The sequence below is a fragment of the Pholis gunnellus genome, assembly GCF_910591455.1.
Source record: "Pholis gunnellus genome assembly, chromosome: 19".
Classification (NCBI taxonomy): Eukaryota; Metazoa; Chordata; class Actinopteri; order Perciformes; family Pholidae; genus Pholis; species Pholis gunnellus.
In genome coordinates this window covers 6,476,762-6,499,416 of record NC_136546.1, presented here as the reverse complement: position 1 = coordinate 6,499,416, position 22,655 = coordinate 6,476,762, and the positions used below count along the sequence as shown (strand labels likewise).

Below are 22,655 nucleotides of genomic sequence, written 5' to 3'. Positions count from 1 at the left end.
TCAGATTTCTTTTGCTTTCAAGGAACAATGGTGCAGCTGACTTGCAAATCTTTGAAGGAACTCAAACTAAGTCAACAAAACAAAACAAAACAAATCTGTTTCACCTTAAATAGGTTTAAATAATTGCAAGGCAAATTGTACGAAAGTGCTCAGGCTCAACATTTAGCCAACAAGAATTATCTCACTTGGATTAACATCAAGTAGAACGAAAGGGAAACATCCAACCAGACTGCCTTCACATCAGAACACCTGTAACAGAAGAAAACAAAGTTACAGCACTGTACTGTACATTACTGTAAGGTTAATATACATAACTAAGCATTTTCCAGGACTTTCTAGAAATACAAGTCTAATAAAAGCATCAATAATATAGTACCACCGTGGACATTTTTCAAAACAAACCATTCTTTCATCTGCATGTCCATGCAACAATAATGCTACATTTACAAAAATAAAAAGACTAAATATTCACTATCAAGGAACTTTAAAATTACTGAAAGTCAAAGACTGAATGTTGCCAGCCAAACATCTTTGAGCAGTCTGCATTGATCAACATACACTTTCATTTGATGGCAATTGACAAAAAAAGTATTTAAAATATTCCCTACATTGATGACATTCAGGCACAACGCCGAGTGGCATCTTCCCCTCCGATTCATCAGTGGACTCAGCAAAGACATCTGCCTTCCCGTTGAAACCTTTCTCTTCTTGGCCACACTCTTCCTCACTGTCAGGGCTAGGAGGAGCTGCTCTACAGGAGCTCTGTTCCTGGAACCTGAATGTATCAGAATGTCAAGTTTTAGGTATTAAGCTTGAAAATGTGCAAACGTTTGTTTTGCCAGTTTTGTCAGCAAACGTGTTGCTTTTCTTTTTTGATATTACAGATTTTTGCTGAAAATACACAGATGTTAAAAATAGTTTAAACTGATTTTGAAATCATTAACAATAATTTCCTGTTGCAGGAAGTGATTGGTCAAGTTGACAGTGTCTTCTGATGTTCAAAATCAATTGTGAAATAAAAAAATAAGACAATTAAAGTGTAATAAAGACATAAATATAAAGTGATAAGAGCCTACCTCAGTCCTAGCATGACGTCTATATAATTGGCATGTCCAGCATCCACCAGCTCCTTGGCGACATGGACGCCATCTGCAAGAATGTCCACCTTCCAGTGAGTGTTTGATACAAACTCTCTGAAGAAGATCTGGAGGTTCTTCTGGTACAACCCCTGCTGGAAGAAGACTGCTGCTCCATCGGTCCACTCTCCATCCACTCCAACCGGCTTCACCCCTCTCAGAACGCAAGGGTATGTCACCTTTGGGAGGTTCGTTATTTCCTCAGGAACCCTCTTCAGCTCGGAGCAGTCTTCGTACGGGATGCATTCGTAATGGCCGTAATCCACCAGGTTCAGGACTGCTGTGGTGTCGGCGTCTGTGATTTCGGCCCGGCACCACTTATTCTTAGTGTTCGATTTAAACAGGCAGCAAGTACCAGGGATGAGGTGGGCTTCAGGAAGAGGAGACATTTGCTCAGGGAGGTCGTCCAATATTAAGGACACTTTGTTCATGACATGAAGTAAGTCCTCCAGAACGATGCAAAACTCGAAGGGAGTCGTCACTGCGGCAGCAAACCCAGAATACGACTTATCTATATCAATAGGAGCAAAGATAACTTGCTGGGTAGGACTCGTGTCCAAGTTGAATTCTCCTTCCGCTTTCTCATTTTGGGTTTGGGCAGTTGATGGGACCATCTCTTCATTCGGCTGAAGTGAGGTTGTGGTTTGATGAAGGAGGAACAGTCCATTGATGACGATTTCAACCTTCCATAGTTTTTCAGCTTCTGAATAACACACAAACACCAGTTGGACTTCTTTGCCAATCATTGGTTTGAGTGTTTCACACCACAATTCAGGAGCAGCCGCTCCCTCACTGAACCCAAGGCAGTTCACCTTGCACAAAACTGCAAGGTGTGGGATTTTTATCAGCCTGCTAGACTGGTGTCGGATTGAGCCATTTGGAATTTTTTCAGTTATTCCATGATCCAGGAGAAGGACCTGGCATGTTTCCAAGCCTACATCTTGAACAACAGCCCTGTGCCACTGCTTGTCCACCTGAACTAAGCATTTGAGGCCCTGTTTGACATCCTCTTCTGCCACCATCTTGCACTTGCATAGTTTGTCAGCAATACGACTTTCCAATGCAGTAAGCAGTTCACTGGTCTTATTTAGTCTGGCGTAAAAGTTGCTGTTACTCAGGACCGACAGAACTGTACCAGTCTCTGTATCTTTAGCCTGAATAGACAGAGGTATGATTGCATCGGCACATCCGCTTGTTGTTGATTTTGTCATTATTCTTGGATTCTTCTTAGAATCTTCTTTGTTTATGGTGGGCGCTCTTCTTCTTATTATCTTCTTCTTCTTATGTTCTTCTAGTTCAGGTGACAGTGTGGCAGGTGTTGGTTTCAGCATGAGGCCTTTATCTTCAATAGTAGTTCCTTGGGATTCAGCTGTTTTTTTCTCACTCACTTCTTTTGTAAGGAAGGTCTGCTCACAGGATCTCGCTTTCTCTTCTATTTCAATTGAATCTGCAGGAAACTTCTCTCCATTTTCACTTTCAGTGCTACTTTCAACAGCTGTTTCCAGTGCTGCTGGAACACAAACGGCTCCATCAAGAATCTCAACCTCGACTTCCCAATGAACTTCATGACGGACAAAATGAACCATGAGAGGCTTCTCCATTACGGCATCGGTGAAAGAAACATCCCTTTTGTACATGTTTGTGTCCAACAGGGAGCATGACATGCTGAATCTTGGATGAGAGAGATACTCCTCTGGTATGGAGTAGATCTTGTCCTTGCCCACAACTGCGGAGTTTCCATAGTCCACGAACTCAACTTTGAAATGGGAACTTCCTACACAGTCCTTCACAGCAGAACGATACAGAGCTCCGTCTTCCTCATACTCAGCCAGAACAAGGTCATTTATTCTCAAAGATGTAGCAGTCTTCAAGGAATCTCTGAAGATACTTGAGTTGAGATTTTCGCCCATTTTCAAGATGGCAGGTTCATCCTCTGGCAGTTGAAGAAAAAAACTGTTGACCGAGTTGACGTGGGAGACGAAACACATCGCCCTGAAACCTGCCCTCACTTTCGTGTCCGGCAAACATGAGAGCTGAGGGATCTCCGTTTCCTCTCTATGTTGAGCCCGTTCACCATGAACTTGGTCTTTTGTCTTTTTTTTGTTTTTGCGAGGTGCACTCACAACTTGGTTGCATCTGGAGGTGTTCAATGTAGGGCACTTTGAGGACTGCTGTTCATGTGGACTCCTGCACTCAACTGAAGGCTTTGTGTGTCCAAAACTCTCAAATGTCTTTGGTTCTGGTGAAAGACTGAGAATGAGCTCCTTTACCTTCTCATTGACGTTAACATCTCCATCAAACAGTTCAACATCAAATGAACCATCTTCGCTCTTTCCAACTATGACCGCTCTCACTTGCTTGTTGAGGATTGCGCCATCAAGCCATTCTTTCACACCTGCATATAGCCCTTTCTTGGACACTGAAGTAAGGTGGCATTTCACAGCCTGCATGGGTGTGTACAACACATCAGCAGAGTCTCTGGGGACAAACATGACATGGGTCTTCTCAGATATGATTGTGTTACCATAATCCACAAAAAACACACCGAGATGCAGAGGGGACTGAACAGGATGTGCCAAGCCCCTGTACCATTTGCCATCAAAGTATTTTGCCAGGACCAGCTTCCTCACAACTGCTCTCGTACTGGCCTGCATCATTTTCTCACTCTCATCTGCAATTTTCTTTTCGAGCTCTTCAATGACTTTAGTGTCTCTCTTAAGGTGGCAGTAGATCTCCCACTGACTGCTAACGTGAGTGATGTAGACTTGTTCCTCATTTCCAGGACGTAGATCATGTGAAGAGTAGACAAAAGACTCAGGAATCACGGTCAACAGTTGCTTTGCTGAGATTTGCTCTTCTCTTGGCACGCCCTGTCCCAAGAGCAAATTTGTTAGGCTCTGTTGGGTTTGGGTGTTGTAGAGTTCCACAACATTGCAGAGCCCTTTGTTTTTCACATTCAACTGAGAGACAACTTCACATCTTAGACCACTGTTGCTGCTAAGGACAAAATCTTTCAGTGTCTTACACACCTCAGGACTCCAATCCCCACTGTTCTTGGGGTCAACAGGTTTGAGCAGGTTGTTGAGGCTGCACTTGAAAGCTTGTTTCTCCAAAGAAACATATTCTGGCATTATTGCCTGAAGATTGTGCTCCTTGATTTGGATGGTAAAGCCATAGTCAACCAACATCACTCTGACACAACTGTTCTGTTTCTCTGTGATGAAGGCCCTGTACCATCTTCCATCTTGAGGTGACTTGGCGACACAACATGAATCCCCTGATTGGAAGGGAACTGTGTGAGTTGAGTAATATTTATAGATTTCATCCATTAGTTCCTCCAAGGCTGGACGTTTCTCTAAAGGCTGGCACCAGATATCTGATGGGGACTTGATGTAAGAGCAATTCACAGCAAAATTACACCCTGGCTTGATGCTTAAGGCTTTGAAGCTAGTAGGTGCTTGGGCCTTCTCAGTTTTCTCTTCCTTCTCACAATCATTCAGTTGCTCTGTATTCCCATTGAGGTCTGATGTCACACCATATCTTGGGCATCTTGCTTTTTCTGTCAAATCTGTGTTGTTTTGCACCACATGCTCTATGGCAATGTTGTTCCAGTAGTCAGCTCGATTGGAAGAGATCAGGAGCTCAGAGATACTTTGATTGTTTTCACTTTCCATGACATGGAGATCAACAACAAATTTGTTTTTTCCCATTTGGACCACATGGACTAGCAGGGCTTTGTTTGACACAGCTCGTCTGAAAAAGTCAGAGGTGGCGCTGGTCCAGACTTCATCCAATGGAAGCACATTAACAAGAGTGCAACAGAAGGCAAACGCTGATTTGTTAGCAAATGTCTCGGGTATCTTCTTGATCAACATGTGTGGCACTTTCTCAATGTTCCCAAAATCGATAAAAAGAACTTCAGATCCATGCTCAAGAGTGTCTGTCACTACACCCCTGTAGAAATGCATGTCTGCCTCATACACTGCACAGCACAGTGTCCCAAGCTTGGGATTTGACAGCACGTCTTCACCCAGCGTCACTTGACTGAAGTTATCTGCCATTTTTGTCATCATTTCTTCAAACTCATCATTACGTTTTTGTGTTCTGATCCAGAAGTGGCTTGGATTCTGGACATACTCGACATAGCCCACAAAGACAGAGTTTACATGGACCCCTTCTGCTTCCAGTGTTTTACACACTGCTTTGCCCATGATTGTCTCATAGTATAAATAGCCACACTGAGATGACAGATCTTCCTCCAAAACTGACTCAACCTTCATGCTAGGAATCTCTTGAATGGACTCTGGTTCCTTCACAGTATTATCTTCAGCACCAATTACTGTGATAGAGTACAGGTACTGTCCTTCGTCAAAACCTCTGATCTCCACATCTAACACTCTTCCAAGCAAGGCTGCCTTGAGAAAACTCAACTGCTGAGTTTTGACCGCCTCGTCCTGATCATTCAGCGAGGAAAGCGAGCATGGGAATGCCATGACAGGTGTTGAAAATAAGTCCGTTGGCAACCTGTGGACGTTCTCAACTTTGACGGATTCAAAGAATCCATAGTCAATGAACAGAATTCGAAGTTGAGAGTTGACTGGGAGAAACTGCACGTAGCCTCTGTACCAGTTCCCATCTTTGCCTTTGACTGAGCACAGTAAACCCAGGTTTTCTGGAGTCTTCTGGTTGTGTTCTTTGGTTTGCCACTCATTAACTGCAGCCAGCTTCTTTGACATTTCGCAAAGATCTGTTTCCATACTGGTCTTCTGACAGTAAAACAGCCCAGGGTTGACCGCAGCAGTAACACGCACTTTAGCATGTGTCCCACAACTCAATCTAGGCCCACAGAGAGACAGAATTTCTTTGTATCCCTGCAAACCAGACGGTTTGAAGCTAAATTCTTGCCCCCGTGGCTTTTCAATGAGTAAGTCAGGAACTGGCTCCATGTTTTGTTTGAGTGGCACCTCTGTGAGCATCCCAACCAAGAGGAGGAAAGTATCTGTGTCCACATACCTCCCAAACCCATGTCTAACGAGGTCAATGTTAATGTCAGTGGCTTCCAACAAGAGTACTTTGTGGGGCAAGAGGGCTTGGATGTAACCTTTGACATTTCTTCCAATCAGGTGTGAGAAGTACTTCTCCACTACAGAATGACAACAGCCATGAAGCAGCAGAACATTTGCAAGAAAGCCGCAAACTATCTTGGGAGGCAGGATGAACAGGTCATTTGAACAGGAAGATATGTGGGCGATGTTGACACTCAAAACGTTACCGTGATCTATGAGGAAAACATCAAACAAGTCCTTTTTCCGGTTTTGAACTCTTCCTCTGTACCAGCGGCCTGAACCCACATCTTCCACAAGGCAAAACTCTCCAACATCCACTACAGCTTTAGTCCTTGGTACAGTCTGTATTTCCCCTTGCAAGATGATATAGTCAAGATCACATATGGTAAGGTACTGTCCCTGGAAGTGTATCAAGGTTGCGTCAGGGTTCCAGTCCAAGTGAGTTAACTTGAGGTCCACTGGCCAAAGGGCACATGGTGCAGATGTACCAGATCTGCAAATTAAAGTGACTTGTATTATTAACCTTACAAAAGTGTTAATCATTTGGTGAGTTTATGTCTGCACACATTCAGACTGTTTTAACCAACATTTGAAACCAAAGGCAAAATGAAGCCCATACTGGGTCTAACCCTACAAAACCATTCCCTTTAACAGTCAACTGTATACTCTATAGTGAGCAGTACATTGAGATTTTGGACACATGAACCATGCATCATCACAGGTGTGGAGTACAGATGCACCAATACTGATATCAGATGGTGGACAGATACTGACTCAAATAGCTGAATTGGGTATCGGTGCCAATGGGCCGATCTGATATCAATACAATTATGTTTAAAACAATTCAGTACATTTATATCTATGTATTTATCTTTGTGTTTAAGCAATGTTCAAGTCAAGTCTGATGTTGCTTTACACATTAATGAATGATCCCAGTCTCTTCCACATTGTACAGATTATTAATTTAACACAGGTATCTGTACTAGATATCGGCAGGCATCGGGACTGAAAAGTCAAATCGATGCATCCCTAGTGTGGATACAATGCAGCACAGTGCATTGTGGGATTCCATGCCATGAACATATGAATTGGACACTTAATTAACATAGCGACAGTAAATACAGTGTAGAGTGTTTCAGACCCCAGGATGAGCTCCATTCCTCTTCCTTCTGTCTGTCACTTTTAGATGCAAGTAGGTTAAGGGCTATTTTCATTAGCATTTATATTGACATTACATTTTATTTTATTTTGTATCCTTAACATTGTTTAAAATAGAAAAATAACAAAAGAGAATAATTTCAAAAAAATCACAACTTTATCCAAAAGCTTTGCTATCAACTTCAAACCAGTTACTAAATCTACAAAAAAAAAAAAATGCCATTGTACTATAAGTACAGTATAAGTAAATATATTTTTGCCACATTGATTTGCTTACTTTTGATGTTCGGAGCCCAGCACTGACTGCATGGCTACAGAATCAGTGACGATCACATCATAAACACAACCTGAAAGACACATGTTGGCGATCATTAATCACAGAAAAACACACAAGAACAAAAATAGCACAGACCTTTACATACTACGCCTTTAACTTTAACATGTTTTTCCATTTAAAAGGTGGTTTCTTCGGAAAGTGTTTCCTCTTCAAATTGAGGATGTGTGGATAGCGTCATATATTGAAGACATCGTAAAACCCCTTTTGAGGCAAATTTGTGATTTTTAGGGAATTTATTTCTTTATATACCATCAGCACTCATTAGAGATACACACATACGGTGGCACATGTTCCCTTTAAGTTAAGCATATATGAAATATTTGTGGATCCAACAGTTCTTAAAATAGTATATAGTTTTAGATAGGAAGGCAGACATACTCAGTATACTTATTGTTAGAGTTATTAAATATCACATTACACTGTAATTAGGATGTTTACAAAGTGCTGTTAATATAATATCAATATCAGGAAGATTCCAGCAAAAACTCTAAGTTGTGAAACACACCTCATCTAATAATTACTTGTGTATCTGTCAGTTCTTAAACTAGTCTGTAACTTTACAGTCAGGATTGGTTTAAGCTAGTTCATCGCGGTAGGCATGGCTTTACCATGGAAATGACTGGACACGAATATGCGCCTATTTTATTGTTCGATTGGCGAGGAGATTATGCAGTGTTAGTGTAACATTAGCTAGCTTACATGTTAGAAATGTTACTGAGCCAAAAACACAATTCATAAAATGTAGAGTAAGGATGGACGGACTAACCACAGGCGGTTCCTCCGAGTTTTTCATGGCGATGTACAATGACATTCAGCAGGAGTTAGCGGCAAAAACTAGCAAAGAACAAATCCTGCTATGCTAACGCTACGCTGAAGCTAACTTCATAGTTTGACCTGACGGTTATATTACGTGATGGTCAGTTTTTATCTCACATTACCGTCAATGACGGGAAATACTAACATATTTCCGTTTAAAGTGAGCTCTCTCACATGCATAACTGTGTCCTACCTGTTGTGCCGCCTCATGTGTGCGAGCTGTCAAGTTAACGCTCCTCAATGCTGCAACACGTGTCGGATCTCACTTCCGGTTTCTCCTCAATTAATAAAGGTCAGAAATGTCTGTTTGCTGTGAGCTCCAGGCTAAATGTTTTAAATATGAATATTGACAATCCGGGAACGCTGATTTGACACTGTGGCTCATTTTAAATGCAAATTCAACTAATTCATCAATCGATAGTGGCCTTTCTGCATAATGAATACAAAATACAAAATCGAAGGGTTTATTGATAACGAATATAATCATTAGTTGCAGTTCTAGTGGTGGACGCAGCTTCATAGGTAACATTATCTTAGCCTCCTGTAAGTATTTTAAACTACAACAAAGCTACCTAAATGAAGTAAAAGTAAACTAGAAAGGTGTTTTTTATACAAATATAACTTTGTATAAAGGGCCAGCTGAGTGTGGGAGGCAGGATGGATGGATGGACAGATGGATGAGGGTTTTTCTGTTAATCATTAATAACCTGGATTAGCCCCAGTCCTCTGTAAATATGATGAATGCATCCACGGGTTCATTAGCTCTGCCTTTCCACAGCACGGCTTTATTAGTCTGAGGTTGCTTTGTCAGGTTTAACACGAGTGCAGTTGTTTCCACGTTTCTTCAGCTTCCAAATCGATGGTTGGACAAAACAATGCTTCACGTGGTATTTTGTGATCATCTTTAATCTTTTCCTGGATTTGAGTGAATTTGGGATCTAAAAACACTGCTTGAAGATTAATTCTTAAGGACAAATGAGTTGCAGTGGGGGGGTTTTTTCACCGCAGTCTGACTTCACTTTTCTTTGTCTTTGTCTTTGGTTGATTTGTTTATTAACATTTACTTTAATTTGACTATGCCAATGAAACGCAGCAGTGAGAGTTCAGCCAGAGATGGAGTGTTTCTCATACACTCTCTAACCAAGACTTTGTGCAGCTCACCAGAGGAAACACGCACAGACTTTAACGGACACACACTTTTCCATCAGGAGGATGATTCCGGGATCAAATCAGGTAATGAAACGAGGATTCTCAATCACTTGAACGCTGGAAGTTCAGATCATTAAAGCTAAAGTGTCACTGTCTTATGTTAATATCCTTCTTAAGTCTTCATCATCATCATCATCTCCTGTTTTCTCGAATTCATTTTCACTCAAATCCTTTAAATCTGAACGTTTTCTATACATTTCAAATCTGCGCAGGTAAAAATAAGTGACACAAACTGACCACATGGTGGTGCTACAACGAAGTGATTTCCACAAACTTTTTTGGCCCCAAACATGAGAATAAGGAATAAGAATAAGGATGAATATGATGAAGACACACGAACAGCAGGAAAGATGTGGTTTGTACATGACTAAAGTGAGAAGAATCAGTGAGGAGAAAATAGAGTTAATGGATGACATTAAGTCAGTCAGACAGTATTGTGGTGGTATTCTGATTCTGAAATGCAGCTTTGCATTAAGACAGATACTTAATTTTTCCATAAATTATGTAGCTCAACATAATTCCTAATTTCAACAGTTTTGCAAAATGTTTAGGTTTTTGCAAACATTTATCCTGCAAAATTGAAACAGAGCAAAACAGGACTTTTCTTCTGGTTTTCACTACTGTCAACAAACGATTTTGACATGCACAAAAAGGAAGGCAGACATACACAATATTGTTATTGTTAGAGCTATTAAATATCACACACACTGTATTTGGGATTTTCACAAAGTGCTGTTTTTCTAATATCAGGCAGCATTTCAGCAAAAATGTTACAACTCTAAGTTGTGAAACTTTTCCACAACGATAGATCAGATGTTTCATCGACACCTCATTTGCTCCTAAAAGCTTCGACCCTGTCATGTTAATTATTAGCGATGTCAGGATTAAAGTAGTTCACGGTCACATTTTTTATCACTTAATTCATTTGTACTGTTTGTGGTTTGTGGTTGTCCCCAACCACAATTGTTTTTTAATTTCAGTTCAGTTCAGCTGATACATTTGGAAATTGTTGCAAAAATATTGTTGAGCTGCCAAGATTCACATACAATTTTGTATTTCTTTTGTATGAAATGAATGTTTGAATAATAAGTTTACAAACTGTTTTCTTTGACTGCCAGCTCCAATATTATATATTATTCTAGTGGATATATTTGGGGTATATGAGCTCTTGAACACAACACAAAATGTTACCATATGTATTTTTACACATTTATAAATGAGTATTAGTACATTTACAGGTTTGTCTTTTTCTCACTGTGGAGTGTCCTTTGATTTAGCTTTGCAGTTTTTGCACCAACAAGCAATTAAAACATTTGAACACAGGAACATTCAAAATGCACAGTACATGAATAACTGTATACATATTGTTATAGAGTAATATGTATTATATTCTGTCATTGCTCATACAAATTTTAGTTTACTGTGCGGGCAGACCAGTGAACAATCTAAGTGTTAAAAGAAAGCACAAATCACTTTACAGAACTAATCCAAGAAGAAGAAGGTATTAGCAGAAATTATGCAAGAGAAGAAGGAGCTGTCTCACTCTCGTTTAGACAGTGATAGAAAGACCAGTAAACCTTACTGAAAACGTCAAGTTGTGTTGAAAGTAAACCTCTTGTGAGCTATGTATTATATTTGTCTGTGTGTTTTCTCAGAAGCAGAGGACAGTAATGAGACACCGTCCTCTGAGGAAGACCAGGACCTGGTGGACTTAAACTCGGACCTGACCATCAAACAGAGCATCTCGTCCTCCAGGAAGACCATCAGTCAGATCATCAAGGACAAGAAGAAACAGACACAACTCACTCTGCAGTGGTAAGAGCTCTGACATATACTATTTACTGCATCAGTAAAGGGACAGTAATGTCCATGTTAATAGGTGTGTGTGTGGGGTGACATTCATTTATTGTATCCACAGCATTGCTTTGCATCACAGATACCTTCTTTCCTCCATCCTACAGGATGCTAGAGTAATGTAAAATAATAATGTAACACAGTAATGTGTGTAATTATGACGTTACTTTTGGATACATGGTGACATAAAAACTCACCAGCCAAAACTTTGGATAAAACCTGCAGGTGATTTGTTAACACTTTTATTTGACTAATATATTTACAGACTCCAAAAAGATTGCTCTTTCTAGTCGTAACATTTTTTTTCTGTGGTATGCAAAGTAAAGGATATTTTTAACTCGCTCCCCTAATTCCTACTCTTTAAACCAAGCAAAAATGGCAAGCGAAAGTGACTTCTTCCTCCTCTTTTAAACTTTTGGCAACCGGATGATTATTTTAGACACTTAGCTGTATTTTGGTCTCTTCAGAACGTCTGAGTCTGAGTCAGTGGCTTCTTTTAAATCTCAGCTTAAAACGTATTGTTATCGCTCTGCCTTCCCTGATTTCACCCGATATAGTTTTTATTCAGTTATATGCGTGTTACTATTCTAATTTGTGTACTTCTCCTTTCGAATTTTTATTTTGTTATTGCTGTGTTTTTTATTTGCTTTGATGTGAAGTACTTTTCTATTTTGTTTGTTTTTTCTTCTGAAATTTAAAAGTAAATCCGCCCATTAGTATTATCTTTCTTGTGGGTATTTGTATTTCCTGTATTCAGTGGATCTCTCTGATGTTGTTGTGATAATTACATGTTTTTCTCACTGATGTGTCTCAACAGGCTGGAGGAGAATTATATTGTGTGTGAAGGAGTGTGTTTGCCTCGATGTATCCTCTATGCTCACTACCTGGACTTCTGCAGGAAGGAGAAACTAGAGCCGGCCTGTGCTGCTACATTTGGAAAGGTGTGTTGTGTGTGTGTGTGTGTGTGTGTGTGTGTTTGTAACATGTAACTGAATGCTTTCAGTTACATGTCTCTTTGTTGTTATGAGTATATTTCAGGAAGTCTTAAAATGTCTTCCAAAGTTTATACTTTATGATTTCTGTTTAAAACTGTAATTAAAATATCACATATTGTTCATTATGAAGGTACTGTTTACTTCAGATATTGATCCATTGGCAATGACATGACTGATTGATCTAACCAGAACTTTATACAACCTTCTCTCATCAGACAATTCGACAGAAGTTTCCTCTTTTAACAACAAGAAGACTGGGCACCAGAGGACACTCTAAGTAAACGCAAAACAAATCCTGACCTCATTCTCTCCTATTTCGAATTTTTGCAAATAATTTGTCATATAACCTCAAACTCCAAAATGTTGTCGTACCTTATGGACATTAATACCTTTACATCATACAGATATCATTACTATGGAATTGGCATCAAAGAGAGCAGCGCTTACTATCACTCTGTGTATTCTGGAAAAGGTTTGACAAGGTAACACAACATTTGACATGATTTATTCTTGCATATCATATGGTACCTCCTTGTTTTTTTGCCTGTTGATCATTATTGTTTGTATTGTTTGTATGGACTGCACAATTAATATTGATCTGTTATGTCTCAGTCATTTGTTCCTTGATATATTTGTATTTTAAAATATCAAATATGTTTCTCTTTGATCACAGATTTTCAGGCAGCAAGCTGAAGAATGAGGTTAGTTAGAAAATACTTTGTGAAATATGTGCAATAAATTTGGCAGCATTTTGTGCTTAATTATTACATATTGTAGTGGTTATTACAAAATGTGGCATTTTGTCACGTATAATGCGGTTTTATTACATAATGCGATATTACACTGCAGCAAGTTAGGTCATTCGAGGTCAGCAAAAACAGGATTTTCAGAGGGTGATAAGTTACTCTTTAAATAAAATCCATAGAGTTAAGATCAACTAAAGGAAAAAATGGGCCTCACTTTGTTGTATTTTTCAGGGAGGTTTCACCAGGAAATATTCTTTGAGCTCTAAAACGGGTACATTGCTCCCAGACTTCCCCAACGCTCAGCATCTTCTGCTGCAGGGAAATATCTCCAGAGAAAAGGTTAGTGATGAATATTGACTAATTGCAAAATCTGTATACAGCATAGAAGCTTGGCAGTGTCTATACTTGTTACATACTTATACTTGTACAGAAGAGAACAGACCTTCTGATGGGGGAAAAAAACAATCATTTTCAAACTAATGTTATATATGAATTTTGACATACATACATTAAAATGCTACATGGGGCAGATGTTTTAACTCTAAACAATATTACGTTGCCAACAGTTCTTGAATGGGCTGGCTGGGTGTATGCCGTTGCATTATAGTTTGTTTGTGAATGAAGTTAATGTCAGATCTTCATTCGCTCCTTGCAGGTTGACACTCTGATTATGATGTATAAAACACACTGCCAGTGCATCCTGGACAATGCCATTAACGTCAGCTTTGAGGAGGTGATTATTACTGTCAAACCGAGAGCATTTTATTGTGTTCTTATACTACTGAAGAGACTAAAACCAGCACAACAGTTTACCATCCATGCAAACTAGATATAACTCTTCAAATGCTTTATTTCAGATCCAGAATTTTCTGCTCCATTTCTGGCAGGGAATGCCCGACCACCTGCTGCCACTGCTGGAAAACCCTGTTATAGTCGACATCTTCTGCGTCTGTGACTCCATCCTCTATAAGGTTGATTTTCATTTACACAGACTAACAGCAGGAGTGCGCAGGTTTAAAAGTTCCCCCGAAGTCAGACCTTTACACCGTAAATGATTCCAAATAATTTAACCGTTCTTTAGCACTTCAGTTCATCGCATGGCATCTTTTAGTCAATAGTCAAGTTGGCTTTAAAAATGTTTTGGTGTAAAGGTGTGGGTTCAATTCCCACTCTCCCTGAGCCAAGTGTCTTTTAAGCAAGAACAATTTAAATTCCTGCCAGTAACTTATGTAACCTCATGGAAAAAGAAAGATACACCTACATTTAACTGGTTGAAGAGAGTATCACCCTGCACAACATAATTAAAATCTTTCTGTCTGTCTTTTAATATGGATAAACTCGGCGATCCTGTTCGCTCTCTCTGAATCATTGATAAGACAACTATCTGGATTAACAGTGTATACTCTGTTTTTTTCTTATTTTTCAGGTTTTAACAGATGTTCTGATTCCTGCTACAATGCAGGAAATGCCTGACAGGTTTGTCACTTCATTCTCATGTGTTATTGTCTAATTTGTTGTGACGTTCACGTGATACACAAACACAACTATGAGACAATATGAGGCTCTTTGTGACACTGGTAGTATCCACGTTGCTGTTGCTAAAAAGTTAGAAGTATGTTTCCCTTAAAACCCTTCCCTTTCCTCGATCTCAATGTTGGATTTTTGACCATTCCCATCAGATACAGTGCCATTTTACTCTCTTTCTTTACTGTAGATACGCTGATACAGATCTTAAACAAGTCTAGTGCAACCCAAAAGCAGTTATTTGGAACTACAATGGGGTATAAAGATATTTAAAGCAAATCTTCATGCTGAATGATTCATTCATTTTGTTTATCAGTCTTTTGGCAGATATTCGCAACTTTGCCAAACACTGGGAGCACTGGCTAGCTTCCTCCCTTGAGAACCTCCCAGAATGCCTTGCAGCCAAGAAGCTCCCCATAGCACGCCACTTTGTTTCCTCCCTGAAGAGACAGACGTCGTTCTTACACCTGGCACAGGTGCGTTTACTGAAGGACAGAAAAGATTGCGTTATACTCTATTGTCTCAAAATAAACACGATAATGATTTCTGAGTTATTCTTTTGCAGATAGCCCGTCCGGCGCTGTTCGACCAGGCTGTAGTGACCAGCATGGTGTTGGATATCGACAATGTGGATCTTGGCAGCATCAGCTCGCAGCCTCTGCTCAGCATAAACTCTACCGGAGACCAGGACCCAGACATCTACTCTGAGTGTAAGAAAAGTACTCAGAACTTTGACTTAAGTAAAAGTAGAATTACTGCAATATAAAAGTTGTGCATTACAAATTTGACTCAGGTAAAAGTACAAAAGTATTAGCATCTAAATATACTTAAAGTACCAAAAGTAAAGGATCATATACAGTATATACAGTATATGATCCATTAATTAATATGATCTATATTGACGTTTTATTTGTATTTGTTATATACTGCCAAGTACTGTATCTCAATCCATAACGATACACCAAAATGTATTCGTTGATTTATATTTTGTATGAATAAAAACTAACTAATGTCAAATAATTGTAGTGCAGTAAAAAGTATGTAACTGGCTTCCAAAAAGTCTTAGAGTAGAAGTATAAATGAGCATGGAATGGAAATACTAAAGTAAAGTAGACGTATCTTAAAATTTTACTTGAGTGCAGTACTTAGAGAAATGTACTCAGTTACATTTCACCACTGTTGATCATTTAACTTGTATGTTCTCAAATCAACCCAATGAAAATTAAATATTTACATGTTTACATGAATGGTCACAACTGAGCTAGAAAGTAAAATTATATCAGATTTCTAATTAGAGTTTATAATAATATTAGATGATTCACGTCAGTATAGACTGATGTGTATAAAATGTGAGATTTTTTCCAACAAGTAGCTGTTTCTGTTGCTCTACAAATGAGAATCTGTTGTATTGATAATGATAAACTTTGTCTCTTTTCTTTCTTTTCTTTCCAGATGACTCCATCACAGTCTTTCAGGAGCTGAAGGAGCTGCTGAGAAAGAACGCCACAGTGGAGTCCTTCATCGAGTGGCTGGACTCTGTCGTGGAGCACAAAGTCATCAAGGTAACAGCTGTTCCACCTGGTGCTGTGTGGACTCGTATTTGTCCTGCAAATGGTCCTGTTGTGCAACCAAGCAGCCTTTTCTTTCCTGTCTTCCCGGTCTCTGATCAGCCCGGTAAGCAGAGCGGTCGATCAGTGAAGAAGCGAGCTCAGGATTTCCTCCTCAGGTGGAGTTTCTTCGGTGCCAGAGTGATGCACAACCTCACGCTCAACAATGCCTCCAGCTTTGGTAAGAACATAAAAAAAAGTTACACATTTTTACATTTTTTAATTCAGGTACCTTTCATTGAGAGAAGCTCTCTTTTGCGGGAACACCATGATTCCACTCACACAGTTATACACCTCTAAGCAGTGGTGGTAAAAGAAGTACTCAGATCGTTTATTTAATTAAAAACAGCAATTCAACTCTGTAAAAATACTCTTCTGCAACTAAAAGTCCTGCATACAAAATTGTATTGAACTAAAATAACAAAACTATTAGTCCCATTCAAAGAGTTATATTATTATACATAACTAGCATGGCCATCAATGAGAAGACGTGTTGGATCAAATATATTCTTTATATTTCATCTTGTTTGCCATCAGGTCATATTCGATGTAAACTGCTAACATAAAACAGGAAAAAGCTGTTTTTTTTGTCAGAACAAACAGAGCTAAAACTGATATATCAGATATCATGATATACAGGACTGTCTCAGAAAATTACAATATTGTGATAAAGTTCTTTATTTTGTGTAATGCAATTAAAAAAACAAAAATGTCATGCATTCTGGATTCATTACAAATCAACTGAAATATTGCAAGCCTTTTATTCTTTTAATATTGCTGATTATGGCTTACAGCTTAAGAAAACTCAAATATCCTATCTCTAAATATTAGAATATCATGAAAAAGTATACTAGTAGGGTATTCAACTAATCACTTGAATCGTCTAATTAACTCGAAACACCTGCAAGGGTTTCCTGAGCCTTGAAAAACACTCAGCTTGGTTCAGTAAACTAAATCACACGTATGGGGATTATCACAATATTCTAATTTTCTGAGACAGTCCTGTAATGTGTAACTTTTAACTCAAAGATACCAGAAAGGGGGACCGGAAGCAACAAGGTTTGTGAGAAATGTGGTCTAACTGGTGCTAACAAAGCTGTTAAGCATGAAACATTAAAAAACAATTTATAAAAGCTACATATGGACATAACGACAACATGGTGATTATTGTGAAATTAATAAATGTCACTCAGCTAATTAATTTTTGTGTTCCATTCTTCTCCATCACTTAGTCTACACACACACAGACGCACACACACACACACGGGCAAGGCTAATACAGTACAAGCCAGCTCAGAGCAGATTGCTACAATAGCGCTATAAATTGTAATGGCCAGGCTCGCCTTGATTAAACAAAGCCTTATCTGCGGGTCGCGTGCTCTCTGTTCAAACACATGCATGCACACGCGCGCACACACACACACACACAGAGTATGTGTACGTGAATAAACACTAACCATTTGGTCTGAAGAGTCCCAGTGGAGCTCAAACACACACAGAAGGTTTTAAAGCTGCGAGCCAGCAGGTCAAACAAAGAGCAGCTTGATCCTAAAGGTCACAGAAGAAGATACTAGTCAAAGGTCTCGGGAAATTTGATATGTGGAAAATCTTCTTACCTCGTGTTTTTAGGTTTAATTCTCTCTTTTCTCATTTGCATTTTGGACATTGACAGGTTCCTTCCATCTGATCAGGATGCTGTTAGACGAATACATCCTGTTGGCCCTGGAGACTCAGTTCAACAACGACAAGGAGCAGGACCTGCAGAACCTGCTGGACAAATACATGAAAAATGCAGGTATCTAGCATCACAACAGACACTGAGGTTCAGCTGCTGACATACATGAACTTAAGTCAAATCTAAGGCAGGTCTACAGTCTGTAAGATCTTCCTTTTATTATCAGGGACATGGTAACGCCCACGTAACGCCAGTCTACAGATGTTACAAACGTTGTAGGAGGATGATCATTATATTACCACAGCAACTTTACATGTCATAATCTGCTTTACAAAAATACATAAAACCAAGATAATGTGTAAATGAAATAATAATAAAAAATACAATAAACTATCATTTTTGGGAAAGAAAATTTGTCTTTTACATTAAGGATATCAGAACTATTCTTTTGTGTTAAAATGTACAGAGCAGATGGTGTATTGACGAATAATCAAATATCATGATGAGTGCAGTTTTAAACAACATATAAAAAGATATTAAAACATAATTTAAAAACACGAGTAGGGAAAATAATAAATGACAGTATATTAGAATATTAAATGTCAAAATAATAGTAAAAATAAAATAAAATACAAAAATTATGCAATCTCTGTGCATTTATGGGGCAGTAATAAATAGCCATGAGATTGAATAAAGGGAAATTAAAGTGCAGTTCAGAAAAAGGTACAAGAGCATTTTCTTTTATTTATATTTAAACTTAGGGTTGCTATTTATTTGCTTCCTTATATGAAATAACTTACCATCCTAGGAGTCGGGTTATGACATATTGAATTTACCAGAAATTACCCGTACATAATGTGAAAGGAATGATAGATTTTTAAATTAAATTACATCCCCACTGTCAACACAATGGATGCTACAATAATGATTAATGAACATCAACTTAACTGTTCAAACACTCACTGGCTTAGTGAGTTTCACCAGATGTCGTTGTTGATGTTGTAATGTCAACGTTGGCACTTTCAGATGCGAGTAAAGCGGCGTTCATGGCCTCTCCTAGTTCCTGCTTCCTGGCAAATCGCAACAAAGCCAGCGCTCCCATCGACCAATCAGTGAAGAATGAGTCTATGGGAGAGCACGCCTACATGTCTCTGTCCACCAATCAGCAGCAAAGTCTGGAAACAAGCGCCGGCATCTACCAGGGGACAGAGTCTGCTGGGTTCACAGTGTCAGGTAAAACAGAAATAAAGCGCCAGGTTATTGCTTGCTCACCACCACACATCGAGAAGTAGACACTACACAGCGAAACAAGCTATAAACAAAACACTGACATATTATCACCATATCAAGTTATAGCGCCGAATGAACCCATGAATGTAAGTCCGTGTGTGTTTGCCCTCTTCACAGGTGGTCAGATGCACTACTCTCAGGTCAGCGGCCCACTCATGACGCCCCCTATCTCTCCAGCAGCGTTAGTGCACAGAGGCTCCGTCATCAACCAGGGGCCCATGACGGGGAGACCCCTGACAACTTCTTCTTCCTCCATCTGCTCCTCCTCCTCTTCCTCCTGCCTGTCCTCTCTCAGCACCATGACCCAGCCCAGCCCCTGCTCTTCATACCCAGAGACCCTCTACCACTGCTTACCTCAGACCAGCTCTGGTTACTTCCCCCAAACTGGCAACTCCTCGGCCTCAAACTACCAGCCTGCACTCAGGTCAGCTTCGTTTAGTGCTGTGCATCTTTTGGCATGAATTCAATACAAATATGGTCATTATCTGGACCCTGGTGGTATTATATTAAAATGTAATTCTGTGTGATTCTTCGTAATTTGGCCCAAGAAGGCAAAAATTGTAGTTTGCATAATATTCAAAACTCTGTGTTGCTACAAATATAATAATTATGATATTGTTATTATTCTTGCAGTAGATAAATATAGTGTGTGGTTTTAAGTATTGTTTTATAGGCTTTTCCACACTAACAAGTATGCCATTTATGAAAAACAAACAAATTCAATGTTATTCATTTTAGAATATTGATTATTAAAATAAGAGTAAAAGCTTCTTTTCACTTTCATGAGCTACCTTGAGATTTTATTTTCAAGTCTACTCAAAAATGTTATTGATTAAAAACCTGCAGCAATCAAACAGTGGTTGCTTTATTCTGTGGTACTGGCGAACATTGACATGGCTACTGAGCCGTTGGGTTCCCGTCCATCATTGAATCTGACTGCCATATAAAAGTTATTTTGTTGTCATTATTAAATCAGAAGATTTGTTTAATCTGTGTTTCAGGCCTCAGACTCAGAGTCAGTGTCTGGCTTCGGTTCAGTCTCAGGGTTCATCGCTGGCCTACCATCTCTCTCGGTACCCCTCCTTCAACGACCAACACCTGACCAAAGACGTCCTCTACGGCCTTCATCACCCGTCTAACAGCACTAACTGCTCCCTGACGCCTTACGGCTCTGGGGTCCGACCTGCATCCAGCTACACTTCGGGCTCGGATCCAGTTCAGACTGAACAGGGACTGGATGCTCAGACAGCAGCTCAGATTCTGGACTCAGGGGAGGGGTTCGGCTTTGTGGGGTCTCGACTTAACTCCGCGGGCGGTGGGTGTCAGGGGCAGACGTACTCTGCTGCAGGACACAGCGGTAAGGACGACTCAGATTCATCTGGTGGATCCGACAGAACTTTATTTTCAATACAGGAAAATAAATGTGAAATTATGAGCAAGACGGCTCAATTCACATATCACATCACTTTCTGTGACCTGAGGAGGTGTTTAGAACAGCAAATTAAAGTCTTTAAAGATCTTTCATGATGAAACAATCACTATTATTGCTGTTGCGTTAATGAAAGGAAGCAAAATACACATTTAATCACACAAAAAAGTGTTGTAGAATTACTCTAAACTGTGTTTGTGCATTATTTCTATGCATACGAAAGCCACACTTTCATTGCTGAGACTGGTATTGTCAGTGATTCCGAACCTTGGCTTTCGTTTTGACACAGTATTCTTCAAGAATGAAAGGAAAGTAAAACATTTTGGGCTTGTGACCCCTTGAAATCTTTGGGAAGTTGATTTTTTTTTCTTCCGACTGTCTCATTTGAGGGCTTTTAGAGATGTGCAGAGGTGAAAGAATACAGTATTGCAAAGAAATATATATATATATTCCTTTAGTCATCTGGTGACCTTCCAGATTTTTCTTGTGACCCCTTTCTTGTGAGGGGTCCTAACCACTGTTCTGTGCTTCAACCAAATTGCACAAAATGATTAACACGGTTCGTGGAAAACAGGAACTCAATGCCAAACTTTCCTCCTGTGGCAGGTTACTACGGCAACAGCAGTTACCTGGACAGCCAGCGCATGACATCACTGGTTGACCAGCATGTGTCCGTCATCAGCACCATCAGCAGCTTGCGCCCGTTCCCGTCAACGTACTCTGAAGTCCACGATCCGCTCAACATCCTGGACGAACCGGGAAGGAAAACAACAGGAGCATATTTTACTGATGCCGACACCGGAACAGGTCTAGTTTGTATTTCTCGACAAATAAATAAAGGTAAAAGTAAGAAACAGGAGGAGAGGACCAGAGAAATAAAGTCCATCTTGAATTGTTGAAAAGCAGTTAAATCTCATACATTTCTGTTGTTTCTTCACAGATCACTCTCACCCCTCGTCAGGATCTGCTCCCTGCATGTTTGGCGTTCCCTCTCCGTTCTCCTCCCAGGATGCATTGCTCTCTCAGCAGCGGGTGCCGTCCTCATCAGAGGTGCAGAACATGGTGTCTTCGCTTCCTCCCATCAATACTGTCTTCATGGGAGCAGGAGGAGTACAATGACGGCAGCAAACACAAACCAGAGAACTGTCCTGATGTTTGGAGTCCAGTCCCCTGCAGAGCGGCCCAGATCCAGAATGTACACATGCACGAATGCTATGAAGTGCAAGTGCAGTGCAGCAAGTGAGCCCCCACCCAGCCAAAATCAAACCCAGAATATCCAAACTGTAAGGTACAGTATGAACATGGAGCCAGGGCAGTCCTCCATAACGAGATATGCTGTATATAGAAAGACTGAGAAAGAACTGCCAATTGTTTGTATCCCCTACTGTACTATAAACCAGTTAAAGAGGAGCAAAGGAAAGATATTTATTTGTGTGAAAATGTGGATTATACCTTTAAAAATATAACAAATATAACAACAGTTACTCTGATACAACTGTATTTTCCAATCAGTAATTTTGGAAATAATCCCAAACTTTTGTTCCGACATAAATGATGCCTGAGGGCTTCCTCTTCTTCTGTGTGCAAACTGTTGTAAATAAATCTTTGTTAGTCAAAATTGTGTTCTATATTTTTGGCACGCCAACAAGTGAAACGTAGCCTTACAGCACAGCTATTTAAGATGCTTTAAAGGCGAGCCAGACTTTAAGCAGAGTTTGTCCATTCAGAAAAGCTGCCATTCCTGCTGGAAGATGCAGGCGTCATCGGACAGTAATAGAGTTGTTTTATGTCCTCAGATCTGAGAATAGTCACA

The 22,655-nt window shown here is 39.7% G+C and overlaps 2 protein-coding genes across 2 annotated transcripts; one reads left to right on the top strand and one right to left on the bottom strand.

The window, feature by feature from the left end:
• Positions 1-235: 235 nt before the first annotated feature.
• tdrd15 (tudor domain containing 15) lies at positions 236-7,669 on the bottom strand (the record flags this gene model as incomplete). Its single annotated transcript, XM_079180668.1, has 4 exons — positions 236-249; positions 609-775; positions 1,077-6,695; positions 7,638-7,669. 4 exons carry the CDS (start codon positions 7,667-7,669, stop codon positions 236-238), a joined length of 5,832 nt encoding a protein of 1,943 aa, XP_079036794.1.
• Positions 7,670-9,589: 1,920 nt separating this feature from the next.
• rfx6 (regulatory factor X, 6) lies at positions 9,590-21,961 on the top strand (the record flags this gene model as incomplete). The annotated part of the gene is made up of 20 exons (XM_079180481.1): positions 9,590-9,746; positions 11,378-11,537; positions 12,394-12,517; positions 12,787-12,848; positions 12,976-13,053; positions 13,245-13,272; positions 13,549-13,656; positions 13,973-14,050; positions 14,175-14,288; positions 14,744-14,793; positions 15,158-15,317; positions 15,407-15,551; positions 16,294-16,403; positions 16,512-16,629; positions 18,121-18,243; positions 19,150-19,356; positions 19,531-19,837; positions 20,415-20,770; positions 21,449-21,649; positions 21,783-21,961. The coding sequence occupies 20 exons, from the start codon at positions 9,590-9,592 to the stop codon at positions 21,959-21,961; spliced, it is 2,865 nt and encodes a 954-aa protein (XP_079036607.1).
• Positions 21,962-22,655: the final 694 nt, after the last annotated feature.